This window comes from Natator depressus, chromosome 6 (assembly GCF_965152275.1).
Source record: "Natator depressus isolate rNatDep1 chromosome 6, rNatDep2.hap1, whole genome shotgun sequence".
Lineage (NCBI taxonomy): Eukaryota > Metazoa > Chordata > Testudines > Cheloniidae > Natator > Natator depressus.
The window spans coordinates 21979311-21993903 of record NC_134239.1 but is presented as its reverse complement, the minus strand read 5'-3'; the positions used below and the strand labels follow the sequence as shown (position 1 = coordinate 21993903).

Here is a 14593-nt window from a genome sequence, read left to right as displayed (position 1 = left end):
GCTGGGAGGGGGAGTAGCCGATATGGGGTGCGCTCAGGGAAGAGGGTAGAACTGGGTCGGAAGAGGTGGGGCAGGAAGAGCAGGGGTGGGGTCATAGCAGGGGCAGGAAGAGGAGGGGCGGGGGCATGGGTCTGAGCAGCCCCAGGGAAAGGAAGAAGTCAACGCCTGTGTGATTCAGTGTGCTAAAATTAACGGTGTGGACATTCTAGCTCAGGCTCTCAAGGTCACCTGACCCCCCTCGGCTTCAGAGCCTGAGATGTCCACATTGCTACTTTTTAGCACAGTATTTCAAGCCCTGCTAGCGGGAGTCTGTCTACCCGGGCTCAGAAGCTCATGCTAGGCTGAAGTGTAGACATACCCTTCTTTGGAGGCCAGCCAGCCAGGTCGGATGAGTTTCACTTTCTCCGTTTATACGTAGTGAGAATTGTGTCTGGCCACAAGATCCTGCAGATGGCTTAGTTCAGCAACTCCTGAGACCCAAGTTCCTGCTAGAAGCAAAAACGAAGAGCCTGTTATTTCAAATAAATACAGCAGAGGGTGCTGGTTTTGTTGTCCAGAGTGCTTGTTATCTATACAAGTAGGATACAGGGTAGTAAGAGCTAATGAAGGACCTGATGGCTGGGCTGTACATGAAAGACCCCTCTGTTGGGCAAAGTCAGTCATTTGGAAGCTCTAGGCTGAATGGTAATGCTGCAGAGCTGCTTAATTTTGCATTAGCCACATTTGCTTATTTTTGCACCCTGGGTGATTTGCTGCCAGAATGCAGAAGCTCTGGAGTGAACAAAGCGCAGTTGAGAAGAGTCAGCAGAAGCTCCTGCAGCAGGTCTTTAAGTCAGCCCCACTGAGTCTCTATAAAAGTGCTAACTGAAGAGGACTTTCATGGCTCAAACACCTAGCATGGAAGTCATGCAGACAGTAGATGCCGTTCCTCGCCGCAGCACATCACAACACAGAGGGATATTGCAGCAAGCCTCGAAAGCAGAATGAGCCCTCGCTGTGGCCCAGGTGACAGCCAGACTTACGTTGGAGGGGAACTATGAACACGCTCGCAGGATAGGAACGGAGGGTGGTATGTCAGAGGGGCACCAGTGGCAGTGGAAGAAAAAAGGCAGAAGTCTCCCAACACTGAAATGCAATGTCAGAGGGGGACCCCAAAACAGAAGCCTGGCATCAGCATGTAACCACCACCACATAGCTTCTTTTATGTCTGCTGTACAGGCCTGTTTCCCCAGCATCTACATTGGCCAGTTAATAAAACAAACACCTCAGGCTGTACAAGCCGAGGTTGCCGGAGTTTCAGTGTCCAGTTACAATAGCACAGACAGCAAACACCTGGGCCAAGAGACTATTCAGACACCTGGGACTGATTCAGGAGGTGCAAACCCCTGCAACTGCAAGGGATGCTGCACCTCAGGGTGGAGGATGGAAATGGGAAGGGGATATTTGCACTCATCTTGCTCACCTTTAGGAGCTGTCGGGGGTGGGGAGGGGGAGAGAGAAAGAGGGGAACTGGAAGACCTGGGTAAGTCATTTCCAGCTCCAAGGTCTTCTGAGTCAGATTCTAATTACCTTATTTACACTGAGCAGACCCTTACTCTAGGAGTAGCCCAAATGAACCCAGCTGGGCGTGAGTAAAATCAAGCACAATTTACTAAGACAAAATAATATGGCCCCATGATTCTAGTCTGTGTTTAACCAGCAGTTACTCTCTCCCATAACACCCCCTTTACCAGGTGTGGGACTAATTCTCATTTACCAGAAGGCCTCCCTCACACTGCTCTGGTAGCATGAGTTCACAGCCACTTTATGGTCCCTTTCCACTGCCAGAGCATTATGAAGGGGTCCTCCTAAGGCAGTGGCTCTCAAACTTTTTTATTGGTGACCCCTTTCACATTGCACTCAGAGGCTTGCTATCCCCTTTATAAATTAAACACACTTTTTAAATATTTTCAGCACCATTATAAATGCTGGAGGCAAAGCAGGGTTTGGGGTGGAGGTTGACAGCTCGTGATCCCCCATGTAATAACCTCGTGACCCCCAGTTTGAGAACCCCTGTCCTAGGATATGTCCACACAGCAGCTGTGAGGTAGTTCCCAGCTCAGGTACACACACAACCTCTGCTTGAGCTAGCACCTAAAAACAGCAGAGTGGCTGCAGCCGCAGGGCCTAGCTGTCCAAGTACCAGGGCCATCCCTAGCCATTTTGGTGCACTACGCAGCTGCCCCCCACCCCCCCCATGGGGGGGTGGGGTGGCCCCAGGCTTTTGCAGGCTGGACCCAGGCCTCTGGGGGGGTCAGGAGCAGGCTTGGGGGGGGGAACTGCCCCCCAGTACTCACTTCCTGCCGCCCCGTGAGTGCAGAGCAGGCCCGACCCTGCACTCACGGGGCGGCAGGAAGTGAAGCGACCTGGCCCCAGCCCACTCCGCTCCCCTGGCTCCCAGCCTTGGGCGGCAGGGGGAACTGCCCCCCAGCACTCACCGCCGACATGGCTGGGATCCGGCGGCATGGAGCAGGCTGGGGCCAGGTCGCTCCACTTACCGCCACCCGGTGAGTGCAGGGCGCCTGACCCCTGCTGCAGTCCTCAGGGGAAGGGGGGTGGGAAGAGGCGGTGTGGGGGCAGAGCAGGGGCAGGGGCTTTGGGGAAGGGGTGGGCGGGGGTCATGGGGAAGAGGCAGAGCAGGGACTGGAGCAGCAGGCAGCTGCGTAGGGCACCAGGAAATTTGGTGCCCTATGCAAGTGTGTACTTTTCGTAGGGGTAAGGACGGCCCTTCCAAGTACATACCCCAGGATTATATTCAGGCAGCCAGCCTATGCCACTGCAGCCACATTGCTATTCTCAGGCCCAAATTCAAGACGAGCTGGTACATTTAGCCAAGCTGTGACCTCACCCCACAGCTGCCGCATAGCTGTACGCTTAGTGTGAACGAGAATGCTCTCTGGTGGAGATGCGGTTTTGAGATATCTTCCTGGGAGGTTTGTACTGATGGAAGCCATGATACAGTGGAGAAAGTCGTTAGGCTGGGAGCTAAAAGTCCAATGAGAAACTGCCACCCTTTGCCTGTAGCAGGAGAACTCCGCACTTCTGCAAAGCTATGACAGAGTAACACAGGAATGAGCCCAGCCGCTGCCAAACAGGGTCACTCTGACCCACACACTAAGGGTATGTCTACACTACGAAATTAGGTCGAATTTATAGAAGTCGGTTTTGTAGAAAGCAGTTTTATACAGTTGATTGTGTGTGTCCCCACACAAGTGCTCTAAGTGCATGTAGTCGGAGTGTGTCCACAGTACCGAGGCAACCGTCGACTTCTGGAGTGTTGCACTGTGGGTGGCTATCCCACAGTTCCTGCAGTCTCTGCCGCCCATTTGAATTCTGGGTAGAAATCCCAGTGCCTGATGGGGCTAAAACATTGTTGCGGGTGGTTCTGGGTACATATCGTCAGGCCCCCCTTCCCTCCGTGAAAGCAAAGGCAATCGTTTCACACAGCCAGACACCAGGGCGGTTAGAAGAGGACAGGAGGGTGCGGTGCGCCTCAGAGAAGCTTTGAAAACCAGTTCCATGACTGGCCAGGCTATGATGTGAAAGTTGGGTTTCATCATGAAGAAACCCACTGCCCCTTGGTTCACTCTACTTCCCTATAAGCTAACCACCTTCCCCTCCTCCCTTCGATCACCGCTTGCAGAGGCAATAAAGTCATTGTTGCTTCACATTCATGCATTCTTTATTCATTCATCACACAAATAGGGGGATAACTACCAAAGTAGCCCAGGAGGGGTAGTGGAGGAGAGAAGCACCAGGACGGGTGGTGGAGGAGGGAAGGACAAGGCCACATAGCACTTTAAAAGTTTAAAACTTTAAAACTTATTGAATGCCAGCCTTCTGTTGCTTGGGCAATCCTCTGGGGTGGAGTGGCCGGGTAGCCAGAGGCCCCCCCACCACGTTCTTGGGTGTCTGGGTGAGAAGACTATGGAACTTGGGGAGGTTGGTTACACAGGGGCTGTAGCGGCGGTCTGTGCTCCTGCTGCCTTTCCTGCAGCTCAACCATACGCTGGAGCATATTGGTTTGATCCTCCAGCAGCCTCAGCATTGAATCCTGCCTCCTCTCATCAAGCTGCCGCCACATTTGAGCTTCAGCCCTCTCTTCAGCCCGCCACCTCTCCTCCCGGTCATATTGTGCTTTCCTGCACTCTGACATTGTCTGCCTCCATGCATTCGTCTGTGCTATGTCAGTGTGGGAGGACACCATGAGCTCAGAGAACATTTCATCACGAGTGCGTTTTTTTCGCCTTCTAATCTTCACTAGCCTCTGGGAAGGAGAAGATCCTGTGATCATTGAAACACATGCAGCTGGTGGAGAAAAAAAAAAAAAAAAGAGGCAGTGGTTTTTTAGAAGACACATTTTCTAGAACAATGGCTACACTCTTTCATGGTAAACCTTGCCATTAACATTACATACACAGCACATGTGCTTTCGTTCCACGGTCGCATTTTGCCTCCCCGCACCACGTGGCTAGCCCCTCAACCCCCCCCGGCTAACAGAGAGGAACATTTCTATTCAGTCACAGGCAAACAGCCCAGCAGGAACGGGCACCACTGCATGTCCCCTTAAGAAAAGCATCCTATTTCAACCAGGTGACCATGAATGATATCTCACTCTCCTGAGGATAACACAGAGAGATAAAGAACGGATGTTGTTTGAATGCCAGCAAACATACACTGCAATGCTTTGTTCTACAATGATTCCCGAGTACGTGCTACTGGCCTGGTGTGGTAAAGTGTCCTACCATGGCGGGTGGAATAAGGCTGCCTCCCCAGAAACCTTTTGCAAAGGCTTTGGGAGTACATCCAGGAGAGCCGCAAATGCCAGGGCAAATCAATCATTAAACATGCTTGCTTTTAAACCATGTATAGTATTTTAAAAGGTACACTCACCAGAGGTTCCTTCTCTGCCTGGCGGGTCCGGGAGGCAGTCTTGGGTGGGTCTCGGGGGGGGGGGGGGGGAGGGGAGGGGGGGACTGCCTCCAGGTCCAGGGTGAGAAACAGTTCCTGGCTGTCGGGAAAACCGGTTTCTCCGCTTGCTTGCTGTGAGCTATCATCTTCCTCGTCCCCAAAACCTGTTTCTGTGTTGCCTCCATCTCCATTGAAGGAGTCAAACAACACGGTTGGGGTAGTGGTCACTGAACCCCCTAAAATGGCATGCAGCTCATCATAGAAGCGGCATGTTTGGGGCTCTGACCCGGAGCGGCCGTTTCCCTCTCTGGTTTTCTGGTAGACTTGCCTCAGCTCCTTAAGTTTCACGTGGCATTGCTTCGGGTCCCTGTTATGGTCTCTGTCCTTCATGCCCTGGGAGATTTTGACAAATGTTTTGGCATTTCGAAAACTGGAACGGAGTTCTGATAGCACAGATTCCTCTCCCCATACAGCGATCAGATCCCGTACCTCCCATTCAGTCCATGCTGGAGCTCTTTTGCAATTCTGGGACTCCATCATGGTCACCTCTGCTGATGAGCTCTGGCCAGCGTGGCAAGCTGCAGGTGACCATGCAAACAGAAAATTGAAATTCAAAAGTTTGCGGGCCTTTTCCTGTCTACCTGGCCAGTGCATCTGAGTTGAGAGTGCTGTCCAGAGTGGTCACAATAGAGCACTCTGGGATAGCTCCCGGAGGCCAATACCGTCTAATTGCATCCACAGTACCCCAAATTCAACCCAGCAAGGCCGATTTAAGCGCTAATCCACTTGTCAGAGGTGGATTAAGGAAATCGATTTTAAGAGCCCTTTAAGTCAAAAAAAAGGGCTTCATCGTGTGGACGGGTGCAGGTTTACATCGATTTAACGCTTCTAAATTCGACCTAAACTCCTAGTGTAGACCAGGGCTAAGTTTTAATGACAGGTTTCAGAGTAGCAGCCGTGTTAGTCTGGTATTCGCAAAAAGAAAAGGAGGACTTGTGGCACCTTAGAGACTAACCAATTTATTTGAGCATAAGCTTTCGTGAGCTACAGCTCACTCCATCGGATGCATTCAGTGGACAATACAGTGGGGAGATTTATATACAGAGCGAACATGAAACAATGGGTGTTACCGTACACACTGTAACGAGAGTGATCACTTAAGGTGAGCTATGACCAGCAGGACAGCGGGGGTGGAGGGGGACCTTTTGTAGTGATAATCAAGGTAGGCCATTTCCAGCAGTTGACAAGAACATCTGAGAAACAGTGGGGGGTTCCTCATTGCTCTGCTATTTTTTTCCTGTAAATCTTTGCATCATTCATTTGGTTCCAGTGAAGCCATTCTATACCAGTCTGCCTCAGAGCAGCTGTGGAGCCTCACTCCTGCCAGGGGGTAAGCAGTTACTATCTCTCATAGCATCCCCTGGCATCAGGGCATGGCACTGCAGAGGTCTGCACCCCTAGAACCCCTGTTGATTTTCACTGGGACTTTGAGATGGCGTGAGTCTGTCCACAACTCAGCTCCTTGGCTAAGTCCCACCTGATCTAGACCCCTTCCCAGGTGACAAAGGTACAAATGAAAGTCCCAAAACAAGAGGCTGGGGCTATTCCTCAGCTTGTCCTTCACATTCCATCCTCAGCCCCACCCTGAACACACAATAGCCCTTACATCAGACTTGCATGCCCCTTCCTCGGAGCTGGTAGGGGAATAGGCCCAACCTCAGCTCTAGGCCAGGGACCTTGTATTAAGCAGTTAGGCCTACTCATTCAGATACACAGCTGTTTCCCTGGGCCACTTTCTACCCCTAAGCCCCTTTGTGCTGCTTCCTCAGAGCCTGAACTTAACACAGCCTCTCCCCTAACTCCTCCCACCATCTCTGGAATATCAGCCCCCCTGGAGCACCCCCTCTCTGTCTTTCCAGCACTCACCACAGGGTACAACTCCATCCTGGTGACCTTCTTCAGCCAGTTAAAATCTCCCTACAACCTCACCACATTCTCCCTCTTCATGTAGTCTGTCCTGACCCTTTCATAGCTGGGATCACTAATTATAATTAAGCTGCCAAATCAGAACCAGCTGGGGGATAGCTGCTAGGCCACAGGCCAGGGTGAGTCTGACTCCCTTTAAAGGGACAAGGTGGGTAAGGACATATCTTTGATTGGACCCACTTCTGTTGGAGAGAGAGACAAGCTTTCAAGCCACATAGAGCTCTTCTTGTTTCTCTCACGAGCAGAAGTGGGTCCAATCAAAGATATGACCTCACCTACTTTGTTGCTCTAATATCCTGGGACTGACACGGCTACACCAACACTCCCCTTAAAAGAGTCAGCCAGCATGGTAAAAGAGGGCAGAAAGGACAGTCCTGGGGAACCTCTGTTCATTGTAGGCCCAATCCAAAGCCCATTGAAATCTATGGAAAGATTCCCATGGAAGTGTTGCCTGCTCTTATGATTTTATCACAAGTCTCATGACGTTTTTTGTTTTTCCTTAAAGCCCCAGCTTCTGGAGTCACATGATTATGGGAGAATGCCAGCTTTAATATTTTTTTTTTTAAAAAGTAAATTTCTAGCCTTCGTGGTTGCAGAGGAAAGCTTGGAAATCTGACCAAAGTGCACCCTAAACACGAAACAAACCCCCCCAATTTTTTTTTTAAAGTCAAGATTGGGCAGGGGATTGACTCATGGTTTTTTTTAAGGTGACGGGTTGGTAACACTGCACTGACTTCAACAGGGTTTGGTTCAGCTCCTTAAAATACTGGCTCCATCTGCCAAGGCATTTTAAGCAGTATCACAAAATGAAGCCCTCCTATGAAAAAAACAAGGGTGTCTCAGAAGACTGAGGCAGCTGTACAAAATTACTCTTCTGAGAGGGGCAAAGAAAACCTCATTCATTTCCCATCCTCATCTTGGTAAAGGAAAGGCAGATTGATTCTGTGCCTGGACTGGTAAATTCTGGACAATTATACAGGACTAGGCTAAGGGAATTTCAAATATGTGATACTCTCCTTTCACAAGAGTGTGTCAAAGCAGGAAGGGGGATAGAGTTCAGGGTTTGTAGATTTTCAGGGCCATTGGGGACATTTTCGAAAGGTGCCTAGAGAGATGTAGGGGCACAAGTCAGATTGCCTTTCAGTGAGACTGGTGTTCCTAAATCTCTTAGGCACTTTGGAAAAGTCCACTCCATATCCGCCCCCTTTCCCCCCTGCCAGTGCATCTGAAGAGGCATGGGGAAGAGGTGGCTTTCCACTGTCCTTCGGCACCATCCAAGGCCCTGATTCCAGGGGTAGCCAGGGGCCTGGTTCTCAGTGTTGCTCTAACTAAGGCCATCTGGAAGGGCTATTTCCCCTGGTATTGCCATAGACCAATGTGCGTTAGCCACACCTGCTCCAGCCCCAGCAAACCCCCTCTGTTGCAGTGGGACTGGAGGGGGAGTCAGGATCAGATAGCACAGAACTAATTAATCTGGTCTCAGAGCATTCAGGGATTCCCCTAGGCACTGGGAATTCCGGTTGCCTGGTTAGGTCAGTTCCCAGAGTGCAAAAACATCAGATTTGAGGGCTTGGGATCTGGTCCTAAGCATTTTGCAGGGAGAATATCTCTGCCAAAACAATTTTCCAGGAGTTTGGTCCCTTCATCCTGCACCTCTCTTTGCAATGGTCATTTCTCTGGCTTAGGTTTTATTGCCAAATAAGATCTCCTCTGCCAGGAAAGTGCAAACAAGAAGAACTCAGAAGGATTGGTTGAGGGTCCATGACATTAGGAGCATGGAGTATCGTAACAGGAAGCTAGCAGTGTCGTAGAGCCACAGGCAGAGTTTAAGGCCAGAAGGGCCCACCAGATCGCCCACTCTGACCTCCTGTATATCAGTCACCTAGCACCTGCACACTAAACCCAACAACCGGAATTAGCCAATGTTACCAACACTCCCAATGGCCAGGAAGCAATTTTAGCTCCTCCTTGAACAAGTGTGGCAAGACACTCTCCTACTGGTTGCCTTCCTCACTTCCCTGCCTCCTGGGGAAGAGCAGTCAGTCAGAATTGCTGCGGGGGGCAGGCAGTACTCCCCCCATATATCTCCTTCCCAAAAAACTCCATCCTCTGAAGTGATGAGAAGGAGCAGCCAGTACTACTTTCACATGATGCGGGGGGGGGGGGGGGGAGGGGAAGCAGACAGATCCCCACAGCTCAGAGTGGCTCTGCTCTCCCCTCCCCTCCTGTGAAGTGAGTCATCTCCTCTGCTCATCCACCCTCCCCTCCCCATCCCTGCAACACCTCGGTGTGGGGGAAGTAAAGGAACTGGGTGGGGGGAAGTGAAGGATTCCTGAGGGGCTCTCCCAGGTCTGGGAATGGGGCAGGGGGAAAGTAAGAGGAGCAGAGATGCTCTGCGGGTAGAACTGATGTGAGGGTTTGGGGGGCATAATTAATTGCTGGGATGGGTAGATGTGGGGCACAGGCGTAATCAGAATTTGGGGGTTTGGGAAGAAGCTGGAAGCACCACAGTATTTCACACAGACATGTGTATTTTGGTCTCAGCTGGGTCTCCCAGCAAGAGCTCCTGCAGTACGGCCAAAGTCCCGAATTCATAGAGTACAGTGAGCGTTGGCAACACTCAGACACACGGGTGGAAGGGAGTTCAAAACTCAGAAGACAGACTCCCCAAAAAACACAAAAATCTGATGGATTTTGGGGCTGACTTGTGATTTTTGAACTTTTGGAGTTGGCAATACTGAAACAGTCACATTGACTATGCAGAGATGGTCGTCTCTCCCCGATGAGGCAATTCAGAAGTGCAAGAGATTCCCCTTGTTACGGCCTTAACCTAAACACAGATAAAGAAACTGTGGAAGTGGTTTCTACCAGGGCCAGAGTCTGAACAGAGAGAAGCACTTCACAGGAGACTAAATTTTAAATATAAAAATACCTCACTCCATCCATTTCAGGAGTTCTGATGGTTTAACCAAAACAACAACCTGAGCAACGGTCTCTGTAAAGCAGGAGGAAAGAATGCAGTGGCCAGTCAGTAAACTTCCAAACCAGCCAACAAACTGCCAGTTGAATTGACCAAGAAGCAAAGTGCCAGCACCTTGTCCATGCTATTGCTCCCAGAAGGACTAGCGCTGATACTGCTGAACTCCAGATAGCCCTGATGGGAATTTTCTTTCTAAAATTCCTTGGTGTAAACAAGGTGAGAGGTGTAGGCAGGGCTGTAGCAATGTTTGCTGAGCAGGGTTTGCACAGTGAAAAAAAATAACCATGTGTGAGCGGGGGAATTTGTGTGTGTGGTAAATGACTGCATGGAGTCCTGCCTCCCTGCTATGTCTGAATGACAGAGGATGCCTTCGGCATTTCAGAGACTCTCCATGCGCCCTGGATCTTGCATCATGGGGCAGTCCGGGCTGTGTATGATGCAAACCCCCGGGCACAGAGAGAACAGCTGAACTGCTTCTGCTGCCATTCAGACAAGCTATTGGAGGGGATTGATCCTATTTATTTGCTGCCAGGGAACAGAGCTGCAGACAAAACAGGTCCACATTGTAACTGGGAGGTTTTCTGTGATCTGTTTTTGGAAGTCTACGTATAAGCTCACTTCACTGAAGCTGGGGCAAGGAGGTATAAGTTACACCAGCTGGGCCACCTAGGTTCCATGTGGAGGGTGGACACCATTTGTTGACAGGGGTGTCACTCCACCTGTCCCACACTGGAGTTTCCACTAGGTAGGGGCACCGTTAATATTGGCTCCATAGCAGCCACAGCTGATTGGGCTACACTGAATCAGTGCTTACCCTGGCTGCAGCCCTCCTCAGCGAGCACTGCCCCCCTCTTTGGGCTACACAGGTCTCATAGGCTCCCCTGGTAGAGACGATACAGCCACTTACTACCACTGCAGTCTCCCTTCTGGCAGACCTTCCGTCTCAGGGACCCAGTTAATGCCAGCTTTCCGGAGAGCACACCGGCCCTTTAAAATACAGAGGGATGTATTGCTGCCAAGACATTCTCGGTCTCATTTGCTTACACCTGTTGGAGTCAGGTGTACTTGGCACAGTCTCTCCTGAGTTTCAGGCAGCATTTCAGAGACAGTGAGCTAGCCAACACTTCAGTGTCCATCCGCAGCCAGGGGGAATGGAGTGTAGCTCAGAGGGTGACCCCCCCAAGCATGGCATTAGACTGGTAAGTACCCATGGAAACTGAAACACAATGCCGTAGTTATATCTGTGCCTCAGAGGAAGCTTGAAACTGAAAAGGGGGAAGCCCCAAAACAGGAGAGTGAGAACTCAGAGAGTTACTTTTAAAACTGAAGCATAGTGCTGAACAGTGGGTGCTCCCCGCCCCTGACGTACCAGTGCCATGTTGGTATGGGTTCCTGGGCAGAAAGAACTCTGCCACACTCTCATGATAAGTATAGCTACACAAGGTCACAGCCCTGATCATCTCTCCCAAAGGTTCTGGCTTTGCTCTAAGAACTAATTCCTCACATGGCACAGGACAGCATAGCTCCTCTGGACCTAGCCCCCTGGGCACAGCAGAGATGGGCCCAAACCACAACATTCAGATTTGGATGCAAATCCTCCAGGCTGTGGGGCTGTTTGGATCTGAGAGGGTGGGTTGTGTTGGCCCCGTTTCTAGTGCATATTTTGTTGTCATGACGAAGAAGTGGTGAGAGACACTCTCCTAAAGGAGAAGCTATTTCCTCCAACTATTGGAAGCTGTAAGAGAAACATCCCTATCCCTAGACAAAAACCAGGAAGAAAAACTGTATAAATTCAGGGAGAAGAAGAGTACAGGTGGCAAAAGTGGCCTTGTTCCCCCATTGCAATACTATTGAAGTTGACGGGAATCGCTCATATCCTGCTGCAGAAGAATCAGGACCAGAGCTGGGCAGGCATTTTGACAATTTTTTTTTTTTTTTTTTTTTGGTGATGATGGGAGGGGTGTGTGGAAGATGACAATTTGTCAAAAACAAAACTTTTCACGGGAACATCTCCATTTTGGTGAAGCTTTCTCAGAACCAGGGTGGAATTTTAGGAGCAAGGAACTCCAGAATAACCAACAGCCTGCCAATTAGGGCACTCACCAGGGATGTAAGAGACCCAGCTTCAAGTCCCTGCTCCAAATCAGGCACAAAATGGAGTTTTTTTTTTCCACCCAGCCATAATTGGGACCCAGAAATGGAGAGCAATACAAAAGTCAACAGTGCATTTCACTTCATTACCACCACAAAACTGGGAAATAGCAACTTGGAGCCAGATCGTCATCGGGCATGAATGGGCGTAGCTCCAGTCACTTCAACGGAGCCGCATGTATTTACACAAGATGAGGATTGAGTGTCTCTTCAGCGTAGAGCAGTCAAGCAGGAGGGCAAGCTAGACTAGGACTCAGAAGACCTGGACTCTGTTCTTGGCTCTACCGTGAGAGGTAGATGTTATCATCATCAGGCCCTCCAGGTACTGACTTTACTAGTACCTAAGCACCTTGCCATATCAATAAAGTGACTCAAGTTTAAACCTATGCACCTTATTACTGAGACGACACCCAGCACTCATTTAATTTCCTCTCCCCTTCCTGTCACTCCTTATGGTTTACCCTTGTGAGCAGCATTAACACGGAGGGGTAATTGAAACTAGCCTGATCAGAGATAAAATGCAGAAGTAAATATTCTTAAGAAACAGCAGATAAAGAAGAATCGAGTCAGGATAAGAGGTTATTGCAGATCAGAAACACTAAAAAGCACAGAGAAGCGGAGTGTCAGCCTGAAGTCTCACACAGCAGATCAGCAGAAGAGTCAGGCATCAAGCCTAGTCCTCATGAGGCCTGGGCCAGCGCCCTGAACCACTGGACTACATTACCGCTATAGCCCACCACAAAAGGACTCAAAACCCTCAATCTTCTGATCAAAAGCGTGGTGTATTGAAAACGGTACTAAAATTGTGATCAGTCACTTGAAATTTCAGGGGTTTTCCTGGTCCCGCTTGTAGCCTAGGGGGCTCTGTAGGGAAGCGTGCAATCTAGGCCCAACAGCAGGGAGTCTGCATACAGACAGCCTCGAGTCAGGTGGGGTGAGGTGTGCCTCTTTTAGGGAGCAGCCTGTTTTCTCTGTTTTAGGGTTCTTGTGTGTCATCATTCTGATTCTCAGAAAAAGTATGGTTACATTGCAACTTTCCAGCAAGATTATTTTTATCTAACTTCTTTTGTGTGCCATGAACATAACAAATCCAAGTGAGTTATGCAGTAGGTTATGTTGTCATTTCATGTATTTCTCTCTCCTCACAAGCCCCATCCTCTTCCAAAGTCCCTGCTGCTACAACTTTGGCCATGCAGCCCCAAAGGAAGAAGCCTATCAAACATCTGTTCTCCAAATCAGGAAAAACTTGCCCTAGAAGAGCTGTGTCTGAAGGCTTGCCTATCTTGTGACCACATCAACTGGACCTGCTGAAACGTCTACCATTTTGCAACACGTTAAAGATTTTAAATAAATAGCAAGTCAAAAGCGGTCAACGTTTTCATTTCCAGTTTATTTTGGGAGTTTCATATGCTCCCTTGTACAGTTTTGGGGATGGAAGAAGGGGTCTAGAGGCATTTCCTGAAGGTAGAACAGCATTTAAAGTGCTTTTGCCTTATCACAAGCCATACCACCTTGGAATGAGCTCTCACTGCCAGATCCCATGATATCTGCTGATCCTCCAGCCCTCATGAGTAGTTTAATGGGAAACCTCTAAGGAAAATCCAGTGTGCTGCAGCAAGTGGCCTTAGCAGAGTGAGCAGGTGCTGGGCTGCTGGAGCTGCCATCTTTCAGATGAGATATATTAACCCTTCGCTCAGATGGAGCCAGCAGCAACCAGGGCTGGGTTCAGTATCTCAGGGTTCCTTTTTAACAATGCAACACAGAACCGGCTTGAGTCCCCACCCAATAACCTGGGAAAATTACACATCGCCCCTGGGCGCCTCTGAGAGGCAATACTTCCCCACTCGCAAGCACAGAGTCTGAGTGCAGAAAAGAAACTTTTAATGAAAGGAGGGAAGTCGATTAATTAGGAAAAATCCCACAAGCAGGATTCCTAATCATAAAACTGTGAATAGGACACCCACCCCAGAGTGCGTGGGGCAGTGCCTTCTGCCTCATGTTCTTGAGTTCTACAACCAAAATTTCCTTTTTTGTGCCCCTCTCTGCTCACTCACCATACACCACTCGGAGGGATTGCCCTTGGTTGGCGAGGACCCAGGGTTCAGAGGTGGACCTGTGGGAGTTCACCTCCCACCTGGGGAAGAAGACACCTTGCTTGCTCTGCCATCTGAACACCTCCTCCGCTGGCCGCCCTGCCAGCTGCTCATTCTGCTCCTCTGGTCACTTTCTGCCACCTGCCTTTCTGCTGTGACCTCTGCAGCTCAGTCTCTTGAGGGTCCACCCACCCAGCTCTTAGTGATTTTCAGCTCTGAGGCTGGGCAGAGAAGCTGTCCCACCACAAGTGTCTGTCAGCTCTTTTAAGCATTTAAAATAACAAAAGGCTCCTAATGGAGCAGATTTAGCTCTATCTTTGAACAGTGGGGAGAATCCTGGCTGGGACACCTGTCCCCACCCCTCTCTGCTTTCACAGGGGTCTGGCATGAAGTCCTTTCAGCTGAGGGTGACCCCCTCATTTGGGCAGGGAAG

At 50.0% G+C, this 14593-nt stretch overlaps 1 protein-coding gene across 1 annotated transcript in view; it reads left to right on the top strand.

The window, feature by feature from the left end:
- Positions 1-13436, top strand: part of CDHR5 (cadherin related family member 5) — a 52533-nt gene extending 39097 nt beyond the window's left edge. The window contains exon 15 of the mRNA XM_074954758.1: positions 13217-13436. Coding sequence (XP_074810859.1) covers positions 13217-13378 — 162 coding nt within the window. The 3' untranslated portion in view covers positions 13379-13436. The remainder of the gene's footprint in view (positions 1-13216) is intronic.
- The last annotated feature ends 1157 nt before the right edge of the window (positions 13437-14593 follow it).